This window comes from Schistocerca piceifrons, chromosome 3, assembly GCF_021461385.2.
Source record: "Schistocerca piceifrons isolate TAMUIC-IGC-003096 chromosome 3, iqSchPice1.1, whole genome shotgun sequence".
Classification (NCBI taxonomy): Eukaryota; Metazoa; Arthropoda; class Insecta; order Orthoptera; family Acrididae; genus Schistocerca; species Schistocerca piceifrons.
In genome coordinates this window covers 399,193,088-399,216,700 of record NC_060140.1, presented here as the reverse complement: position 1 = coordinate 399,216,700, position 23,613 = coordinate 399,193,088, and the positions used below count along the sequence as shown (strand labels likewise).

Here is a 23,613-nt window from a genome sequence, read left to right as displayed (position 1 = left end):
GGGATATGATAATGTTTAGTCAAAACTGGAGAAATGATGCTGTTCAATCAAAGCAAGGCAATGGGCATGAGGAATCCAATGCTTAACTTGCCTACCTGCTCATTCTCATAGCAATTTTACCTCGCTTTGTCTTTCTTGAGATTTTCCTTGCAACCTTCCCAGTCTTTCCATTTCTATTCCCTCCTTGATTTTCTTTAAGTGTGGTGATTGTCTACTGTCACACTATGTTTATTTTTCCAATTACATTTTTCTAGTATCACATTAATTCTTTGATTGAGGAATTTTTAACTCAACTTACAGGTGTAAAGCATGACAGCAGCCTGCTTTGGAAATCTGTTCATTGGGTTGCCTATCTATAAGTGTGACCTAATATGATACAGTAGTAAGAGCAGATGACCTGCCTCCATTTTCTGACTTACCTGACCCCTAGCATAACTATGCTATAGTGAGTATTACAAATCAGAGGGTGGAGAGATACTCTGTCCATTAATATGGGACTTTTTCTGTGTCTCTTGTACTCTTTGCAGTTTTTTGGGCTTCTGGAATCCTGAAGGTACTTATGAATAACACTGCATATTGGCGTTCAATTTTGCTGAAATGAGATTCAAATCCTGTGGTTTCAGGTCAATACCAAGTGAGTTTCTTCAAAAGCCCAGTGACCATTTCCTTTCTCACTCTTATCTGACTCAGCACACCAGCTCGATGTCAGCAAGATATTAAAAATCTAAAGTCCCTTCCTTTAAGACTATGAAAATTGCAACGTTCATTCATTTATTCATTCATTCATTCCTCATGTTCCACACATCCCACCAAGAAGGCAAAACTTAGGGATATGGAACAAGCCAAGGCATACATTAAAAAAAGACAAGTATACCACAAAAACTTAATCTATAGACTGCATTAGTACTGATCAGTACTAATCATACTAATGCCAGCTAAATTTAACTATGTAAATTTGAAAGAAAGCTGCTACTTAGAAATATCTGGTGTCCTTGATTTATTAAATAACTGAAGTTTCTCTTCTATTGTTTTGCTACAGAATTCTTGAGCATATTTTATGATTGAATGTAACAAATTTTCTTGATGGTGAAATGCTTCTACTCACAAATCAACAAGGAGTAGAAAGCATCACTTGTGCTGAACACAACTTTCCCTTTTCCCCCACAATATTCTGTGAACCATGGATGAAGAGCAACAGGCAGATTCCAGATTTATAGATTCCCAGAAAAAGTTTGACACAGTACCACACTCCAGGCTGTTAATGAATGTCTGAGTATACAGAAGAGGTTCTAAGATATGTGCTTGGCTCAAAGACTTTTTAAGTAATAAAGCCCAGTACATAATCCTTGATGGCGAGTGTTCATCAGAGGCAAAAGTATCATCAGGATTTCCTCAGGGAGGTATAGTATGACTGCTCTTGTTCTCTACACAGGTAAATGGCCTGACAGATATGGTGAGCACTCTACAGTGTACAGGAAAGTGTTGTCTTTGAGTGATTGTAGGAGGACATAAGGCGACTCATATAGAATTTCTATTTGACATGATGAATGGCAGGTTAATCAAAATGTGGGAAAATGTAAATTAATTCAGATGACTGGGAAAACACTCATGTAGTATTGGAATACAGTATTGGTACTGTGCTGCTTGAAACAGTCAGATCTATTAAATATCAAGGCATAATGTTGCAAAGTGATAAGAACTGGAACGAGCACATAAGGTCAATCATAGTGAAGGTGAATAGTCGACTTCAGCTTATTGGAAGAATTCTAGGAAAGTATAGTTCATCTATAATGGAGATAATGTAAATATCATTTTTGCAATTTCTTTGTGAGTACTGTGTGAGTGTTTGGTACCCCAGCCACTTCACATTAAAGAGAAACATTGAAGCAATGCAGAGGGGTGCTGCTATAAATGTTACTGGTAGGTTTGATCAATATGTATTACAAAAATGCTCTGTATACTCACACATGAATACCTGGAGGGAAGAAGATCTTCTTTTGATGAAACACTATTAACAAAGTTTACAGAACCAGCACTTGCAACAGACTGCAAAGCAACCCTAAGGCCACTAACATATACTTTGTATAAGGGCTGTGAAGATAAGATAAGAGAAATCATTGTTCGTATGGAAACATACCGTCATTTTTCCCTTGCTCCATTTGCAAGTGGAACAGGAACTGGAAAGCCTAACATTGGCATGGGATACACTTCACCATGGTGGCTTGCAGAGTATGTATGTAGATGTGAATGTAATATTTATTTGACTCACTGGTATTTTTAAAGAAAGTACTTACTTACATCTGTAAACTCAGAGATCCGTTTACAATATATTACTACTGGTCATGTGGCTAACAGAACTTTTCAATCCTTGAACCTAACAAGAAAGACTAATGGCGTTTGCTTTTAATTTTCTTTTGAACTGGTGGCTTTCACAAAATAAAATGGAACAAAAACACGTTGGACTAGGTGTCCTCATCTTACATTAAAATCATAACTTTTCTCAGTAGCTGTCCCATTTCACACCACACACAGCTCTCGGCCACATCCTGCTGGTTTGCTGTGGGCTCCAAGTGTCAATCTGGTGCTTATTCAGAGCTCACAACAGCCCCTGGAGCTCTGCATATGCTCTCAACTTGACACTCTTGGAGCCAGTAGCAGATTAACAGGACATGGCCTGGAGCTGTGTGTGGTGTGAGATGGGACAGCCATTGAGAGATGTTCTGATTTTAAATTAAGATGAGGACTCATAGTCCAATGTATTTTTATTCCATTTTATCTGTGAATGCTGCAGTTCTGTTTGTAGACTTTTTAGCATTTTAACTTCATGAGCTAAATCTTACAAGCTGATGATTAGAGCATTGTCTCTTGAAACGTGTTATTGAGTTGTGTGAAGGACAACAATTACAATTGAATGCTACCAATTCTTACTGTAACTTAATGCAAAATTAAATATTTGTAGTGATCTAGTGAGTTAAAATGCAAAAATAGCTGGAGCAAGCTATATTTTGGACCTACCAGAAAGTCTATGATAAGTACAATGTGAACCCCATTCAAAAATAAATTACTGAAAACCAAAAGCAAATGAAGGAAGTCTCAAATAGTATCAGCTGCCCTATGTGCAATATGAGAGAATACTTCATAGGAAATAGAAGAATATACAAGCAATGCAGAAAAAGAATCCAAGCAGAAGCAAAGATAGGAAATTTAAAAAAGGAATCATAATACCTGGACCAGTGCCTGTCACTAAATAAGGCTGACTTTATTTGCAAGTTGCATCAGGTTTGCAAGAGAAACTGGAAGTGACCATCTTATTACAAAAAATAATGACAAAACTTAATTTTCACACAATGACTCTACAAGTGAAATGAGAAATTTGGGGTTATGATAGTTGCAGAAATATTTGTGTGACCATAAACATGAATACAAAATACTCTCTATGAGTTAATGTATGGAATTTGCAGTCTAAAATTGTTTGGAGTTATTCTATCAAGTGCACATTAGTTCAGAAGACAGAAGAGTTTCTTCTTTTTGCTTGCATGACCGATAAATGAATCAGGGCTGACAGATATAAAACATCAAAATAATGTCACCTTTGTTTCAGACATACCTGTTTCACCAGCTGGGAAATAGATACTGATATTATTTTATATACTGTTACTAATGGCTTTAATACTATTTAATAAGCTTGTTTTAGATATCCTAGCCTGTGAATAAGTATGTGTGTTGAAGAGACATGGATTGAGACTGGTGTTCCAACTTGCGAGATATGTTATGTCTCATTAAGGACAACATACTTTTTTGAGTTCCTGGTATGTAAGGTGTCCCCTGTGAATGTGGAGCATTTACACAGAACAAACTATTCACAGTGTTGCTGAGCAAAGCACTCATGACACATCAAACAAAGAGAACTTGAGAAGTCGTTCATGGCTGAACATTGCCTAGAAAATGGACATAAAATACACTCCTGGAAATTGAAATAAGAACACCATGAATTCATTGTCCCAGGAAGGGGAAACTTTATTGACACATTCCTGGGGTCAGATACATCACGTGATCACACTGACAGAACCACAGGCACATAGACACAGGCAACAGAGCATGCACAATGTCGGCACTAGTACAGTGTATATCCACCTTTCGCAGCAATGCAGGCTGCTATTCTCCCATGGAGACGATCGTAGAGATGCTGGATGTAGTCCTGTGGAACGGCTTGCCATGCCATTTCCACCTGGCGCCTCAGTTGGACCAGCGTTCGTGCTGGACGTGCAGACCGCGTGAGACGACACTTCATCCAGTCCCAAACATGCTCAATGGGGGACAGATCCGGAGATCTTGCTGGCCAGGGTAGTTGACTTACACCTTCTAGAGCACGTTGGGTGGCACGGGATACATGCGGACGTGCATTGTCCTGTTGGAACAGCAAGTTCCCTTGCCGGTCTAGGAATGGTAGAACGATGGGTTCGATGACGGTTTGGATGTACCGTGCACTAATCAGTGTCACCTCGACGATCACCAGTGGTGTACGGCCAGTGTAGGAGATCGCTCCCCACACCATGATGCCGGGTGTTGGCCCTGTGTGCCTCGGTCGTATGCAGTCCTGATTGTGGCGCTCACCTGCACGGCACCAAACACGCATACGACCATCATTGGCACCAAGGCAGAAGCGACTCTCATCGCTGAAGACGACACGTCTCCATTCGTCCCTCCATTCACGCCTGTCGCGACACCACTGGAGGCGGGCTGCACGATGTTGGGGCATGAGCGGAAGACGGCCTAACGGTGTGCGGGACCGTAGCCCAGCTTCATGGAGACGGTTGCGAATGGTCCTCGCCGATACCCCAGGAGCAACAGTGTCCCTAATTTGCTGGGAAGTGGCGGTGCGGTCCCCTACGGCACTGCGTAGGATCCTACGGTCTTGGCGTGCATCCGTGCATCGCTGCGGTCCGGTCCCAGGTCGACGGGCACGTGCACCTTCCGCTGACCACTGGCGACAACATCGATGTACTGTGGAGACCTCACGCCCCACGTGTTGAGCAATTCGGCGGTACGTCCACCCGGCCTCCCGAATGCCCACTATACGCCCTCGCTCAAAGTCCGTCAACTGCACATACGGTTCACGTCCACGCTGTCGCGGCATGCTACCAGTGTTAAAGACTGCGATGGAGCTCCGTATGCCACGGCAAACTGGCTGACACTGACGGCGGCGGTGCACAAATGCTGCGCAGCTAGTGTCATTCGACGGCCAACACCGTGGTTCCTGGTGTGTCCGCTGTGCCGTGCGTGTGATCATTGCTTGTACAGCCCTCTCGCAGTGTCCGGGGCAAGTATGGTGGGTCTGACACACCGGTGTCAATGTGTTCTTTTTTCCATTTCCAGGAGTGTACAATTTGAAAAGATGAGAGTTTTGGCTCAAACATCTTCGTACTGGGTTTCTGTTATAAAGTAAGTGGCCAAAATTAGAATAAACAGTGAAAATTGTAACAGAGACCAAGTGAACACATTTATTAGCGCAGGAAGTGAGGCTTTGGACATCAAGGGAAAACAAACATGGAGCCTTGGCACTTGTAGGGACAAAGGAGTGAAAGTTTCAAATGTGATGCCACCCCCTCATACCAAGTGATATCACTGAGTCCCATGGGAGGACAGAGCTACTGTGAGTACCCAACTTGCCTTCTGCACATGTGTCACTTCGGCCTTCTCCAGGAAGTTGCTATTGCAGCTATATAAGCAGAATACTGTGCCAGCCGTGGCAGTCAGTGACTATAACCGATAATGGTATGATGGTGCAGTCAGCTAAGAAAAGATAAAGTGTTTTATTCAAAGTGACACAGCTTGTAAACAGAGAAGATTTTACTGAAGCACACCACCATGAAAGACACTAAGGCACCCTGTGATTAAGTTGGAGAAAATGTCCAGGGTAACCACTTTAATTAAGAAACAAATTTTAGGCCAAAGAACTATTCCAAATTTTTAGCTAGTTTTAGCGTAATTCCTATTTCAAAAAGTATTTTACTCTATATTTTACTTGTATTCAACTGGTGTAATAGAAAATCTTACCTCTCCTCTGCTTCTTTCATCCACATTTCTAAGACAGGTTTGATTTTCTGTGCACTCTTCGGAGTTATGTCTAGCTTCTCAAACCTACAAATGCAATTTTTTGTGTTAGTATACCATCATTTACATTCATAGACAATTTCATTAAAACCATATTATTTACATGCATTAAATTTAGTGGATTTCATGCAGGAAGGTGTAAGTCTAATAGCAAGATTCATTTGTAAGTTGTATTAATTCTATATCTTAATGTCAATGAAAATGAAAACTATAGATTGATAACCATAAAGAATGACCTCTCTAGCATCTGTATAAAGTTCTCACACTGATCATTTTATAGAGAAGCTCCAATGATTGCCTTAGTATGAAAGCTAAACAAGTTTTCAGTTATACTCTGTGTACTTAAATGTTGTTTGTGACTATTTATCCAAAGTTAATGCTATTCTGTTGTTATTGAAGGCATAAAAGCTTTGAGTAATAGCGTCATATTATATGTTTATTTCTACTTTTGGATTAACTTTTTTCAGTTGCAGACTCATTAGAGATTGTGTAATTGATCAGTTTTGATCCGTGAGGGGGGAGAGGTGAACTGTAACATTGCTCAACCAATCATCACAGCATATACCTGGAATGTTTTCAGGGAAGCCACATTTGTTAAGGTGGCTACCTAACTCAGTTCGTCTTTCATACTGTGGTTACAATTTATGAAATATTTTTGTCTTAAAATGTAATTGCTCATTTCTCTGTAAACAGAAATTAATCATTCAAAGCACAGTTCTCATAGGTACAGTGCTTTGTTGTATGCTCTCCTTATCAAAAACTATCATGACTGATCTTAAATTTTAGCTGAGTTTGAATGTATTACATCTCATTTAAAACATGTTGTAGGTCAAATGAAAGTGAATGCAATTTGTTCAAATAATTAATCTCATAGATGAACTGTAATTAGTGAATGGTAATATTAGATAAAAGCATTTTTTAGTTGAATCAACTTTTTATCAAAACAGTTACATGATATATATGTATAGTATATTGCATCTGCTTGGAGGGAAAAAGGAAAACACTGCATAAATTGACACCTAGAGAAACAAATGTCTTTGTCAGATATAGATCTTCATAGATCATGAATTTCTCTAAGATAGGCTCTTTTAAAATTGTATGTATTCTGTGCTGTCTTTTGCAAATTAATCTGGTTCCCTACAATATAATAAAGAATCTTTACTGCAGTCTGTTACTGCATTACCATAAATCAGTGTAAATAAAATAAAATAATTCTTCTTATAAATATGCTCTTAATGATTGATTGATATTGAGTAAAAAAGCCACATAGCAAACTAAATTCTAGCAAATACATGCACATCTAATTTATAAAAACAAAAAGAAAATAATTCTGATTACAGGTAGCAAAATCACTTATATTATGAAAGCAACATGCAGTTATAAGAAGCACTAAAAAGGAATTAAGCTGAAATGGTTACTCAGAGGCCAGGCAAGAAGATTGTATAAATTATTTGACATGCACCAATTTACAAAACAACTAGACTTGTACTACATGCATAAAAGAAACATCCAGGGTTGCCAAGCAATTTCAGTTTCATAACTGTCATGTTTATTAAAGCTGACTGTAAATTCTACTGAAATATTGATGATCAACTGAACAAGTAAAGTTACTGTTGTAGTGCACAGAATCTCCATTTTACTCAATAATAATGTTGGCAACCCTGAAAAAATATTCACTAATGCCAATGCCCTGGCTCACTGATGAAATAAACATAAATCAAATGATGTGTCAAAAATCTTAGGAAATTTAATTTTATATAATGTTTAAAAATCCAATGCTAAATCCCTTGCAACCATCACAATGTAATGGACTGTGAAATTTTAATGTCTAAATAATTTTCCTCTTTCCAGTCTGTTATTAACAGGCACATCATATGAAACAGCATTCCAAAAAATAACAAACATCAAAACAAAAGTGAGTGGAGGGGTATTGGCTTTTCCAACAAAAACGTAATCCACTTTATTGTGAAGATTACGCTTAAGTTGTTTGAAGTTTGCGTGCTGTAAGTTTTAATTTATTTGTGAAAGGGATTAGGCTGAAACAGTAAGATATGTTAGGTGCAGTAGAAGTAAAGAAGATAACCAAACGTATGAGATTAACACGTACATAGCCTGTTGCTGTGACGCAAGGTGTGCAGCACAGTACATCTGAGTGGCCAGGGCACTGGGGACAGAGTAAAACACACTTACTGAGAACTTTATTGCCACTTGCTTTAACTTTTTGCCACAACACATGCCATACTAATATTATTAACTTCTTGTAAAACTGCAGACACAATTATATGGTAATGTGGGAGGAATGTGACATCTGGCAGACTTACCAAGAAATTCTGTATTAATAAGAACGAAAGTTTATACATCTTGCATGTTAGTGTGTTGCTAAAGAGGCAGTACTGAGCTCCAGAAACACATTACATTAATATCAGATTTTAGATCTCTTCTTTTGTGCCCAAAACCTTTCTTTCAATGGAGTTGGAATAATTTCATAGAGGTCATTTTTGAAGATATGCAAATCATGATTGAATTCTCTTAACATTTCTCATTTACAGGCAAAATAAAAAGAAATGCTCTCACTTTCCAACTTTCGCAGCCCATTACCAGATGCACTAAAAATAATTTTCGTGATATGTTCAGTAAGTTCCAGCACTTCATAGCAGCATATAAATGAGTATTGAAATTAAATGAGATATTCTTTGAAATTTCATGAACACTGAGTACTTCTTTAGCTCAGTATTGCTATTTAATTTAATTTATTTCATCAATGTCATATTCTGTCAACAGAGATACCACAGAAATTGAACCTTTAGAGGTATTTGCTTACCTTGGGGTAACATTAGTAGTGTTGGCTTGAACTGCTGTGCTTAGTATTTTAATATAAAACAATCTTTTGTGTTTCTTAGCTTTGAGATTTAGTTCACTCACAGCAGTATGAGCTCTTTACCACTAACAATGCAAAATTTGACAAACCCTCTTCATAAAACTTGTAGCCCCATACTTTTCATACAAAATGTAATGATGTTTATGAAATAAATTAATTTTTTTCAATCTCTTTACAGTTAAACATACAACTGAGAGACAAGAAAGCACCATCAAACCTGACATCACATCTATCTTACCATTAATAATGTAAAGGCCTGGTCAGAACATCAACAGTTATGAAAAGGATATATTGCTACTCATCGTAAAGATGAGGCACATTGAGTTTCAGACAGGCACAATAAAAATACTGTTACACACTGAACTTTCAGCCAAAGCCTTCTTCAGAAGAAAAGGGAAAAACACATAAACTCACACAAGCAGGTGCACCTCATGCATGCACAACAGCCGCCATAGGTGCATGAGGTGTGTCTGTGTGAATGTGCACGTGTTTCTCTTTCTTTTCTGAAGGATGCTTTGTGCAAAAGCTCAGTGTGTAATAATCTTTTCATTATGCCTGTCTGCAACCCAGTGTGTCACCCTTACAGTGAGTAGCAATCTATCCTTTTCATAATTGTTGACACTACTATAAGTTATGCAGTACATCTATTCTTGTTTACAAAGTGCAATTGATAAGAACTTTTTCATCTGAATTTACAAATAACAGAAGCAAATTGGAAATGAGTATAAAGATGTGGTTTGTATCACTCTTGTATGTATGATAAAATTCACACAGATGTTACGAAAGCTATCATGAAAGCTTTTTACTTATTTATGAGTATGATGGACAGGAATTATCAAACAATGGAAACTCCTGGTTGGAATATCAACAACATAAGGAAAAAAGAGACTGCTACTTACCATAAATATGAGACATTAAGTTGCAGACAGACACAACTGAAAGACACTTACATATTAGCCTTCATCAGAAAAAGAAAGAGAAATATACACACATTCAATCACACAAGGAAGCATCATCTCCAGCAGTTTGGACCAAAATGAGCATTTGGTCTGAGCTACCACAGATGAGGGTCATGTGTGCATGAGGTGCACTTGACAGTATGGATGACTCTGTGTGTGTGCGTGTGTGTGTGTGTGTGTGTGTGTGTGTGTGTGTGTGTGTGTGTGTGTGTGTGTGTGCGTGGGCGCGCGCGCATGCATGTGTGTGTGTGTGTGTGTGTGTGTGTGTGTGTGTGTGTGTGTGTGTGATGAAAAGATATGGTCAAAAGCTTATATGTGTCTCATAATTGTTCCTGTCTGCAACTTAAAGTGACATCTTTCTGGTAAGTAGCAATTTATCTTTTCCTTAGAATGCAGATAGGAATGAGCAGTATTTACATCATCCTATCATTCCTTCCAGTTACCTAATGTGGCTGTCCACCATTCAATTTAATGCCCTCTTCCCCCCCCCCCCTCTCTCTCTCTCTCTCTCTCTCTCGCTGCAATTGAGTCAGTAATCTTCTCCAAGTAGTTTCAGACATTTTGAAGATTGGCTGTGAATGTCTACATACATACTCTGCAAACCACCATGTGGCAGTATGTGATGGATAGATTAGAATTTTAAAAAAGGGAAACATAAATAGCTGTAATTTCATGGAACAATTTACATTGATTTTGCATTAATTTCTACACTGTTCCCAATTACTATTATGAATTTGTTTGTATAGGTTACTATGAAACAGAGAAGTGTGTTCCAAAATGGCAGAAAAACATTGTGTTATGGATGAAATAAAAGGAATACTACAACTGAAATTAAATGAATGCTGTACTGTTTGCTAGTGCATTAGGCAAATATTAGCAGCAGGCTGTAGAAAGATCCTAGGAATAAAATCCAAAATGAACACAAATAAATAGGGCTAGCAACATCAATGGGTACAAATTCTCAACATATGCTAATAACACGTTTGTACCAAAAGATTAATATGTGAAGGCTTTGCCTGGTTACATGTATGGCCCTAATTTCATGATGATAAATATAAAACTTCTGGACAGATGAAAACTGTGTGCCAGATTGGGACACCAACTTGGGACCTTTGCCTTTTGTGGGCATGTGCTCAACCAACTGAACTACCTAAGTACACCTCAAGATCCACGCTCTCAGCTTTACTTCCACCAGTACCTCATCTCTTACCTTCCAAAATGGTACTGGCAGAAGTAAAGCTGTGAGTATGGGTCGTGATTCATACTCAGTTGTCAGAGCACTTACCCGTGAAAAGCAAAGGTCCCAGATTCACGTAGCAATCCAGCACACAGTTTCACTGTACCAGGAAGTATCATAACATCACACACTCAAGTGCAGAGTGAAAATTCATTCTGGTAACTAGACCTGCCTGATTCATATTGAATGATTTGAGATTTCATCCACATTTTTTTGAAAGAACATTAACAGTATATCTGAATGTAATAATAAAACCTATTATAGCCTGCAAGAATGTGAGCTTCAAAGAGACACACTTACATAAGTGTTCATAAAATGTTATCACCAATGTGCGCTACAGACAATGGAAGCAAGCGAAGATCCACAAGTTTTTAAGAGCAACTGGACAAATGTGATGTCATCAATGCACTTATGGTAATATGACAAATTTCTTTTTTTTTTCACTGTGCCCCAAAACATACTATACAATGGTATGAAAGGACTATTCTGAACAAACTAATGATTTAAGTGAAGATAGCCGAAAGATGTAGAAGTGCAATTGAAAAGTTCCAGAGTTAGATGAAAAAGATAAAGGTATAAGAACTATTCAAAATTAGTGTCTTCTTCTAGAACTGGATAACTTCTAAAGAAAAAAAAAGACTTAAAACATAGGTGGCCAAAATAGAAATTTGAATTACATAACATCAGCCTCATCAAAACAATGTAGTCTGTACATTACCCTTCTCATAGCTGTATCATTGCATAGTTTTAAGTCTCTTTAATTCTTTCACATTTCATTATTTTATTTCAGATTGGCATTTAAGCTACATGACTTCCTTTCCTCCCTTTGGGTTTATCAGGAGCTCTGAATATCTGCCAAATTATTTAAATGTATACACACTGAAAAAAAAAAAAAAAAAAAAAAAAAAAAAAAAAAAAAAAAAAAAAAAAAGAAAGAAAAAAACTGCAGCACCAAGAAGGAGTTGTGGGACATACATGCTGGTAGGAATTTTTCTACTACTGAAAGATGATGACTCAAATTTCACACCAGTCACATTAGACTGGTGCTAGTAGTGCCACTATGTGGATGTAAATCAGGTTTGGTTTACATACACACTGTAATGGTCATGAGTATTAGTTTATCTCTGAGATTGGACTTGGTGATTTGATGCTAGTCAAAAATGCCTTTAAAGCAACAAAGACAACATTATAAGAACCTCACAGCATTTGAACAAGGCCATGTATAAGGCTATGAGAAGCTGGATGTTCCTTTGTGATATTGCAGAAAGGCTCGGCAAGAATGTAGCCACTGTTCATCATTGCTGGCAGTGGTGGTCATGGAAAGGTATGGCCGCAAGAAGACCAGGCTCCAAACGACTGTGTGGTGCTCTCAAGAGGGAAGACCACTACGGTCGACATATGGCTCTGGTGTACTGTACTGGATCTGCAGCAGCAATCCGAGCACCGGTTGGCACCACAGTGACACAACAAACTGTCACAAATAGGTTACTTTCAAGGAAGCCTCAAGCCAGATGACCTGCAGTATGCTTTACACTGACCCCAGATGAATTCCAAGGAGTGTTTCCCAACAGGAAAGCACTCACCCACACACAGCTATTATAAACCAACATTCTCTACAGAGTGGCCTGTTTGATCACCAGATCTGTCTCCAAGTGAGCACATATGAGACATAATCGGAGGACAACTCCAGTGTCATCCACAACTACCATTAATCATCCCTGTATTGACCAAACAAGTGCAACAGCCATGGAAATCCGTCCCACAAACTGATATCTAGCACCAGTACTACACAATTCATGCACATCTGCATACCGTATTTACTCGAATCTAAGCCGCACTCGAATGTAAGCTGCACCTGAAAAATGAAACTCGATATAAAGGAAAAAAAAAAATTTACCGAATCTAAGCCGCACCTGAAATTTGAGACTCGAAATTCAAGGGGAGAGAAAAGTTTTAGGCCTCACTTCCAAATCGAAACAAAGTTGGTCCATTGTAATATGAGACACAATTTAGGTTGAATGAATGACGATACAGCTACAGTAGTTTGGTTCGAGTCGTAAGCTTAGCAGTTAAGCTTTACGAGGTAGCCATTGCTATGCGTCAGGTGCTCCGTCCGTATTTATACGGGTACCATTCCTTTTTCACGTGCTTCGTCTAGTTTGAATCGATTGCTCATTTTGCTTTGATCTGATAAGTCCCATTTTCTTTGTTATAGGTGTTTACGCCACTCTAAGCTGAAAATGCATTACTGTACTGTGTTATGCATTGTTTGTCGCATTCTGATAGTGCATGTTTACGGCCTGTCGCCGACCGCGGCACGCCTTGCTTTTGTGCGCGCTACCGCCACTTTTTTAAAAAAAAGATAAATCGGCAAGAGACTGCTATTTGTTGTTACTTACACCGCTGCTTTCTTTGATAATGATCAACAAGAACCAAATAATACACTGCGTATGATAGAACATGTTCTGAATGAGAGATAGGCGAAAATTTTTCTCCGTTTGAAAATCCTTGCGGCCGCTTCCTTAGTACATCAAATTCTGCACAGAAATCAGTCATCTTAGATTTAAAAATCTAGTCAGTTGCCATGCTTCATTTCTGACTGTATCACTATTAGGCATAAGAATAATACGAACATAAACATGACACGATACGTATATTGTTCCGCGTTTGCTGTTGTCTCACTCTAGTTTCGTAGTTTATTAGGCAGACAGGATTTAAATGAGATAGCAGCAAACACGAAAGAATACATGGCATAATGTTTACATTCGTATTATTCTTATGGTGAAGAGAATACTGCATGTGATTCATATTTCATCAGGTTCCTATTAGCAACCATCTCTTCCCACAGGTAGGAAAAAATTCAGAATGTAGAGTTGGCCATATTGACAAACATCCCAGTCTTGCCAGTCGGATTTTTGTAGTACATTGAAATTCTGCTACATTCGAAGATGAACAATATGGAATTTGTATTTAATTCGTTGGATAATGTATGAAAATGCAGTGGTTGAAACTTGGGGCAAAGAAAAAAAGCTCGTTTTCCATCTTTTTTTTTTTTTAATTTATTTACTGACACAGAGGTTTTGGCGCTACTATTTATCTTTGTGCCTACAAAGCATGCCTGTGTAGCGCTACAAATATTCGATGGCAGAAGTTAGTTGTGGCGGCACCTACCAATATTTTTCAGAACTTCCGCTTGCCTTGCACTCGATTCTAAGCTGCAGGCGGTTTTTTGGATTACAAAAACCGCAAAAAAAGTGCGGCTTAGATTCGAGTAAATACGGAACTTGCATTCAACTTCCTGGCAGTTAAACTCATTTTTAATGTACCAGCATTTCATGTTTCCTATAGCTCTTCTTGCCCTTTCATTAACTAGACAAATGTGTTCTTGAAATTTCATTACTCTGTATTTCTTATCTTCTGGTGTCATGATTTTTTTTCCAGCAATGTAGATACAAATATTGCCTGTATGAGGTTCACTCTGAAAATTTTGAAGGTATAATCTGAATTTCTTCTCTTGTTTTAAAACTTTGTTTAATATTTTCTAAAATTATGCTTCTGTGTTTTGTACATATATGCCTCCTAGGAATGCTTCCTAGCACACACAGTTGCTTCCAAGGGCTAAAACACTGCCTTTGGATGCTATCTTAAGTTTTGGAAACATAAATAAATCAGATGTGACCAGATGTTGGCTCTGAGAGGGATTCAGTGTGTCTATATTTCAGAACCATCCAGAAATTTATGTTTTGGTTGCACTTTGAGTTGTTACATTGTTGTGATCAAACAATATCCTACACAATAAAACCTTTGACTATTTCCCCCAGATTCTTTTTTAAAAAAAACCTAGGAACACATAGCCCATTATGCCAGTCTATTTTTATAGCCATACCTTCTTCAGGTGTGATTGTGCTGATGTCTCTACTTACAGTGAAGCAGTGAGCACCATTCTCCCCCCCCCCCCCCCCCCCCCACACACACACACACACATTTCCTACTTTCCTCTTGTTAGATGAGTGTCATCTGTCTTTCTCAATCTTTCTCTGAGCACACAAAGTGCATTTTCTACAGAAGAAGTATCTAAACATGTGAATTAACCTTTATCTGAAGTGAATTTATTTATTTCTGAATTCGTTTTCCCAATGGACAAAACACAAAAATGGTCACTGAGAAGGTCTCCCCAGCATGTTTACCAGCATTAACTCTTGAAACTGAGTCTTCAATTACAATTTCTAATACTGAATTTCATTTTTCTAGAATTAAAGAGATCAAGCTGATGTTGACGGGACTTTGTGAACTGAATAATGTGCTATCTGCTCACTGCACAACTTCCTAACAAGAAGGTTCTCATGGGAGATTTTAACAATGCCCACCAGTTTAGCCCAAACAATAAATTTTATGTACTAATGGGTGTAGGCTTCCTCTTCAATCTTTCTCTGAGTACACAAAGTGCAGTTTCTTTGGGAGGAGATGTTTCATTTGAAGTAGATTTGTTTATCTCTTAATCCACTGCATCAATGGATAACAATGGTCAATGAAGAAGAAGCATCCACAAATAGCCAATGTAAAGGCTCAAGGCAATGATCAACACTAAAATCCAGTGCAAACTTATAAAAAAAATACTGCACAAAAATGTTCCTGGTTTATTTCCACAGTCGACAAAAAGTCAATACATTAAAGTATTTTCATTACTTTTATTGGTGTACATGGATAAAACATGCAACAACTGTTACATTGCATTGATCACACAAATTGGTACAGTGTCTCAAATGTTGGACTGCTGTTTGAGAGGAGTGATTTCATTCCCCAGCAAGTCCATAACTTGCAAACTAATTGATGGAGTTGTCTCATTTTTGGTGAAAGTGTAACTTAAAGTCCAACTTAAAGATATCACTGTAGGTGTTCGAAATGGTCACCATTAACATCCACACACAAACAATGCCGCCAAACTGCAGCACAAATTGCTGACTGCAATGTGTTCAGTTGGATATTTGCACATGAATTTATGATGGATTCTCAAAGTTCATCCAATGTGCATGGCTTTTGTCAATAAACGACATTCTTTAGTGTTCCCCACAGGTAAAAGTCCAGAGGAGTTAGGTCTGGTGAACGTGGTAGATACTCCACAGCACCTCTACGGCCTATCCATCTTCCTGGTAGATTTTCGTCGAGATATGCCCTAACATGATTTTGGTAGTGGGCTGGGGCACCATCTTGTTGAAAGTAAACTCTTCTATCTCCATACAAGTCTCGGATGGCAGGTAAAATGGATGTCCGAAGCTTCTGAAGATACACATCACCGGTAACTGTGCTGACAAAGAAGAATGGCCCAATCCAGCCCTGGCAAGACAACTCACACCACACATTTACTCCTGGAAAATTCACTGCTTTGTCTACGTGGTTGTTCAGATTTTCGGTGGCCCAGTAGATGCAATTGTGGCAATTTACTGTACCATTGAGTTTGAACTGTGCCTCATCAGACCACACAATCATTTCTGCAAGCTCTTCATCATTCTGCACCCTGTTAGTAAACCACTCGCAGTACTCCATTCTATGATCTGGGTTGTCCTCGTTCATTGCGTGTAGCAATCGTGGGATGTAGCACTTCCACTTTGCTGTCTTCAAAATTCGCCGTACACTTTAGCGACTCACTCCAGTTTCACGGCCACACTGTCTCACAGACTTCTGTGGTGAGCAAGTGAATTGTTGTAACACATGATGGTAGTTAGCTGCGCTTGTTACTGTTACAGGTCATCCAGATTGTTATTTGTGTAAATCTTTATTTGTGTAAATCTTTAATGCAGCCTTCGGCTTCAAATTTGTCTTGAGTGCGACGAATCATTAAACATGTCAGTGGCTCTGTTTGGTACTTATTTCGCCACTGCCGTTGAACCTCATTAATGTTTTTGTACTTCAAAATTGACTTCCTCGTACTTCAAAACTGACTTCCTTTCATTGAATGTAAGCCTTGCACCAGCCATGTTTACTCGAGTAACTAGGTGCAACTAAGAACAAAACACAGACTATCTGGTGACTGGCATCTGACAAAACAAAACAACGCATTACAATGCTTGTGTGGTGATTGACGGAACTACAAACTATTACACTACCAAAGATGAGACAACTCCACTAGTCAGTTTGCCAGTTATGGACTTTTAAACAGTGGATACATTTTTTTCGACCCCTCTGTATGTACTTTAGAGTGCCTTGCAGAATCTGGATGCAGATTTACATCATTGTTTTAAAAATGTGTTATAGAGTGTGTTTATAGAATGTGTTTTCATTAGTTATGAATGCTTTTGTATGTATACTTGGACTGCATTTTAATCATGGGCTTCTTGGATAGGAAATGCTAAAATTTAGAACATATAGCACTAATAAAATTATTCAGTAATCAATAATGGATGAGGGAGATACCGAGAGAGATTGTACTGTCATCTTCAACCATAATGCACATTCACATGTCTTTACATATGCACTGCAATTTGGACATATGCTGCAAAGGCATTGTCAGGCTGCTTTTCAGTCATTCCTTGCCTTTGGAGAATTTAAAGAATGTGCTATGGGGCTCCATAAACTCTTGCTACATAGATAAAAATATCTGCAGTCTTCTGAACATGGAGAAGGTCTTAGCAGAAAAGAGTTTTAATCTGGAACTCTAATTCACTCTTCATAATCTGTTTTTGCTGACACTGTTACATGAAAGTTGCTAATGATCTACAGTTTTAGTTATTGTCCCTCAGAAAAGTTCTCTTTGTCAAACTGATATTATGACAGTCTAAATTCCATGGTACAAACAAGACAGACACAAAAAACAAAGGAAGACAACACACCTGCAAATGAATGTTTGGTGATTTAAAGGCATGCTTAAAAGCTCAGAACATTGCACTAACTTTCAAGCTTCTACTCTGATATCAACACACACCTCTCCTCCTTAACCTCTCTCTCTCTCTCTCTCTCTCTCTCTCTCTATCTCTCTCTCTGTCTTCTGCTTTTCCTTGCACACAAAAACACACATTTACAAAGTTGTACAATGTTCTGTTCATACAAACTGTTATCAGCTTATCTGTGGAAAAAGGCAATTGTATAGTGTTTCCTCAGACCTTGCATGCACAGGATGCATAGGATACATACAATCTTAGAACCAGTACCTTAACATTATGACAAAAATAAATCTGACATGATATAATGTACTGTACTGGACACTGGTATGGAGAAGTACCAGACATGCCTCGTGATCTCTGGACTTCTGCAAACTGAATCTCACTCAATGCTTTTTTAGATACAACATAACCATTCACGTCCATTTGCTAATTCAGTGGGCAGAATGACCTACTGTCAGAAAATGGTGTCATTGATATGATACTGGAGGACTCCAAAAGATAAAGGAAATGACCACACTGTATCGAGGGGATTTCTTACATTTATAAGAGAAGCGAAATCTGATGCACCAGTTTATATACCACAACTCAACAGGAATTTTGTTAGAAATGATCTTTTAGCATCAGGTCTTGCCCTACTTACATCAAACAACAGGCTCCTAAGCCTGTGAGTAAATTAACAACTTTTAAAGATTTGAACAACATATAATAAAACTTGAGATATATTACAGAGGACAATGTGATGTCATGATTTCCTAAACTGTGTTTGCAATTAAGCACAGTTATAAGATTATGACTCTGTTTTGCATTGTGTGACAAAATTTTGAAATCAGCTCTACAGCAGTATGTTCAGAACACTAGTGATGTGGGAAAGATGTAAGAATATAAAGGGATTCACTTAGGAAAGGAATTATTTGAAACTCTGGAAGAATCAGGTTTTATGTATGTACTGGTAGAGAAGAAAATAGTTGAAAGTCGTTTATAGTACTGTTTAGCTTCAAGTTGCACAAATGGTATCACAGTGTTTGTGTGACCAAACACTGCAAAACATAATAAAAGAATTTTATTTATAAGATGATCACTGCAGTACTTCTAGTCTATGTGAGAAAATGGTTTTTCATGTACTGTGTTTCCCTGTTTCATATTTCATACTATATTGTTCTATGCAAAGTTCATATGAGTCATTAAAAGATCATCATCAACTGTAGAGAACAGACATAACAATATTCTGTTTGGTGTACAGTTCCATTTTCAGCTAGCTTAATGTCCATGAACTGCAGGCAGCCAAAATTTTCCTCCTAGTAAAAACCTGATCATGGCAATAGCTTTGCATAACCTTTCATTGCATTTACTAATGATTTGCAGTTTCCACAGAACAGTGCATTTTGAGAGGATCATAAAGATTTAGATTTAGATTAGTACTTGTTCTATAGATCATAAATATGACACTTCGTAATGATGTGGAACATGTCAGGTTAATAAAAGGGGTCTATGCAAATATTACATTGCACAAAATATTACATGAACTTAATTTTTGGATGATGTGACTTACCAAATGAAAGCGCTGGCAGGTTGATAGACACACAAACATACACACAAAATTCAAGCTTTCGCAACAAACTGTTGCCTCATCAGGAAAGAGGGAAGGAGAGGGAAAGACGAAAGGATGTGGGTTTTAAGGGAGAGGGTAAGGAGTCATTCCAATCCCGGGAGCGGAAAGACTTACCTTAGGGGGAAAAAAGGACGGGTATACACTCGCACACACACTCATATCCATCCATACATATACAGACACAAGCAGACATATTTAAAGACAAAGAGTTTGGGCAGAGATGTCAGTCGAGGCGGAAGTGCAAAGGCAAAGATGTTGTTGAATGACAGGTGAGGTATGAGTGGCGGCAACTTGAAATTAGCGGAGATTGAGGCCTGGGGGGTAACGGGAAGAGAGGATATATTGAAGAGCAAGTTCCCATCTCCGGAGTTCGGATAGGTTGATGTTGGTGGGAAGTATCCAGATAACCCGGACGGTGTAACACTGTGCCAAGATGTGCTGGCCGTGCACCAAGGCATGTTTAGCCACAGGGTGATCCTCATTACCAACAAACACTGTCTGCCTGTGTCCATTCATGCGAATGGACAGTTTGTTGCTGGTCATTCCCACATAGAATGCATCACAGTGTAGGCAGGTCAGTTGGTAAATCACGTGGGTGCTTTCACACGTGGCTCTGCCTTTGATCGTGTACACCTTCCGGGTTACAGGACTGGAGTAGGTGGTGGTGGGAGGGTGCATGGGACAGGTTTTACACCGGGGGTGGTTACAAGGATAGGAGCCAGAGGGTAGGGAAGGTGGTTTGGGGATGAACTAACAGGTTACGGAGGTTAGGTGGATGGCGGAAAGACACTCTTGGTGGAGTGGGGAGGATTTCATGAATGATGGATCTCATTTCAGGGCAGGATTTGAGGAAGTCGTATCCCTGCTGGAGAGCCCCATTCAGAGTCTGGTCCAGTCCCGGAAAGTATCCTGTCACAAGTGGGGCACTTTTGTGTTTCTTCTGTGGGAGGTTCTGGGTTTGAGGGGATGAGGAAGTGGCTCTGGTTATTTGCTTCTGTACCAGGTCAGGAGGGTAGTTACGGGATGCGAAAGCTGTTGTCAGGTTGTTGGTGTAATGGTTCAGGGATTCCGGACTGGAGCAGATTCGTTTGCCACGAAGACCTAGGCTGTAGGGAAGGGACCCTTTGATGTGGAATGGATGGCAGCTGTCATAATGGAGGTACTGTTGCTTGTTGGTGGGTTTGATGTGGACGGACGTGTGAAGCTGGCCATTGGACAGACATATACTCAATGGTGAGTTACCCCAGAATATGATGCCATATGAAAGCAGAGAATGAAAATAGGCGTGGTAAGCTAATTTGCTCAGATGTATAGCGCCAAAATTTGCAATGACCCTAATAGCACAGGTAGCTGAACTCAAATGTTTCAGCAGATCATCAGTGTGTTTTTTCCAGTTGAACCCTTCATCAATGCAAACACCTAGAAATTTTGAATATTCTACCTTAGCTACAGATTTCTGATAGAAGTCTATATTGATTAATGGTGTCATTCAATTTACTGTGTGGAACTGTATATACTGTGTTTTGTCAAAGTTTAATGAGAGCCCATTTGCAGAGAACCACTTAACAATTTTCTGAAAAACATCATTTACAATTTCACCAGTTAATTCTTGTCTGTTGGGTGTGATAGCTATACTTGTATCATCGGCAAAAAGTACCAGCTTTGCATCTTCGTGAATATAGAATGGTAAGCCATTAATATATATTAAGAACAGCAGAGGACCCAAGACCGAACCTTGTGGCACCCCATTCTTGATTGTTCCCCAGTTTGAGAAATCACCAGTTTTTTGCATATTATGTGAACTGCTTATTTCAACTTTCTGCACTCTTCCAGTTAGGTATGATTTAAACCATTGGAGCACTGTCCCATAAATGTGATACTGTGTCCATAAAATTCTAGTTACACTGCATAGAGGTTTAGGTAACATGTACATATTTTGATCGGCCACAGAATCTGAGGTTGCTAATATACCATGCATTAGAAATGAAAAATTGAGTGTAGTCTCTAACCTGCAAATGGCACTCTGACTGTATGCTGGACCTTCTGTGATGCTGAGAGCTTGTCCCACTTGTGTCTGAGTGAGACCCAGAGAAAGGCGACGCAGCTTGAAAGCCTTGGCAAATTCCTTGATTTCATCCAAGTTAATGCCATCAACGACATTGCCACTTGTTTGATTGATTGTTGGTTGATCTATGACCACAAACATTGAAGCAAATTCAATCCATTATTATGTCTGTAGTACTTATACTAGTATGATAACTTTGTTGTGACAATTCCTACATCATGTAAATGATATGCAGGAAGATAATAAAATGAAATGAAATGAAATGAAATCATCCAAAAGTTTATTATTTAATCATAAATAGCAAATACAATCAATGAAAACAGAATGGTTTTCTCTTTCATGTGAAGAAAGAGGTTACATCATACACAGAACTGATGGTCTCAGGTATAAGACATTGGTTCTTAATATGTTATGGCATTATCATACAACATAAAAGCTCTTATTTTTTACTTATGTCAAATGGACATATTTATATTAAAGTTAGTTTTGTCTTTAAAATTATATTTTTATAATGATTGCAATCAATATGTGATACCCAAATTAATATGTGTTAATACTACCACCTGTTCCCTCATTCTGATGTCAGAATGATCTGCCCCTCCTTTCTAACATTCACCAATGTATCCTCCTCTCCTCCCAGAGGAGTTTTTTTATACTTTAATATGTGTCTATCACCAGTACTTAGCATAGCACCTTCTGAATTTTTAATAGCATAGGGTTTATGAAGCATTTAATATGTTGCTTCCTTTCTACTCATCAAGCATTTCATCAAGAATGGAGGGAATTCTTTTGATATTAGCAGCATGATATCATAATGTGGTGATTCACAGAGGAATATTAAGGGTAAATATGGGTTATATTCTGTTCAGTATGTAAGTAGAAGTTTTTGATTAATGATTTTATAGTACCATTACTTTTTGAAAGTCCTTTATATAGCAGGCATGATACACAAACTGTCACTTTAGTTTTTTACACTGCTCTGGTTTCAGAACCAGAAATTTGACATATAATCAGCTAGATTTTGACAGCCATAAACAAATTATTCATGAAGTAAAACGCAATGAAAGAAAATTCCCCTAACACTGGTAGTAATAATCAATCACATTTCTAGGAATTAAAATATAAATTAATATTTGTTACCTTTTTTATGCTTTTGTTAACACAAGTAAAATTAATTATTTATCTTCATTGCCACTATTTGTGTCTCCCCACTAAAGTGTGTCTACCACAGAAACAAAGATCCATGAAAGACTTGTGTGACTTTTTAATGTGTGGTCCTTACACTAAGATAAGAAAATATAGCACGACCATTAACTGAGAACATACAGCTTGACTGTGGAGTGTGGATTATCAGAAGTATTAATATGTGACCTATACTTCCCATCTATTGGTATACCAATTGTATGTGAGCACAAACCCTGATTTTGAGAGCTTCCACAACTGAGGGTCATGCTGATCAAATTCAAAATCCACTGCAGTTGAAAATACTGTAACTTTTTATTGCACAGCTAAGTTTTGAAGCTTATATCTCCATCATCAGATGGAGATATAAGCAGGCTGGCCAGTCAGTCATAAAGGATTAAACGCACAGTTGTATGACACATATGAGCTACTTTGCCAGCCACCATGGAATTATGTATAGGATAAAATCTGCATTAGTGATATGTAGTTTTCTTCCCGTGTTTTTGGTTCAGATTTGTTGATGGATGTGTGACTATCTAAAATATGTAGTTATATACTACAATTGTTTATAACCTTTTAGTGGTGAGAGGAATGAGAGCTCCACATATACTTTGCATTATTGTCTATTTTCAGTTAAGTATTTTACTTTAAAAATTTTCAAAAACCTTGTCTACAGATTAATAGCAGCAGT

The 23,613-nt window shown here is 38.3% G+C and overlaps 1 protein-coding gene across 2 annotated transcripts in view; it reads right to left on the bottom strand.

Moving 5' to 3' along the window:
* Positions 1–23,613, bottom strand: part of LOC124788192 (POU domain, class 3, transcription factor 2) — a 642,117-nt gene that overhangs the window by 3,306 nt on the left and 615,198 nt on the right. Inside the window, exons 10-12 of one of the 2 annotated variants that reach the window (XM_047255360.1) lie at positions 21,685–21,865; positions 8,222–8,278; positions 6,058–6,141 (exon numbers count right to left, since the gene is read on the bottom strand). In XM_047255360.1, the coding sequence (XP_047111316.1) occupies positions 6,058–6,141; positions 8,222–8,278; positions 21,685–21,865 (322 nt within the window). The remainder of the gene's footprint in view (positions 1–6,057; positions 6,142–8,221; positions 8,279–21,684; positions 21,866–23,613) is intronic. The other variant, XM_047255361.1, reaches the window with a different exon arrangement.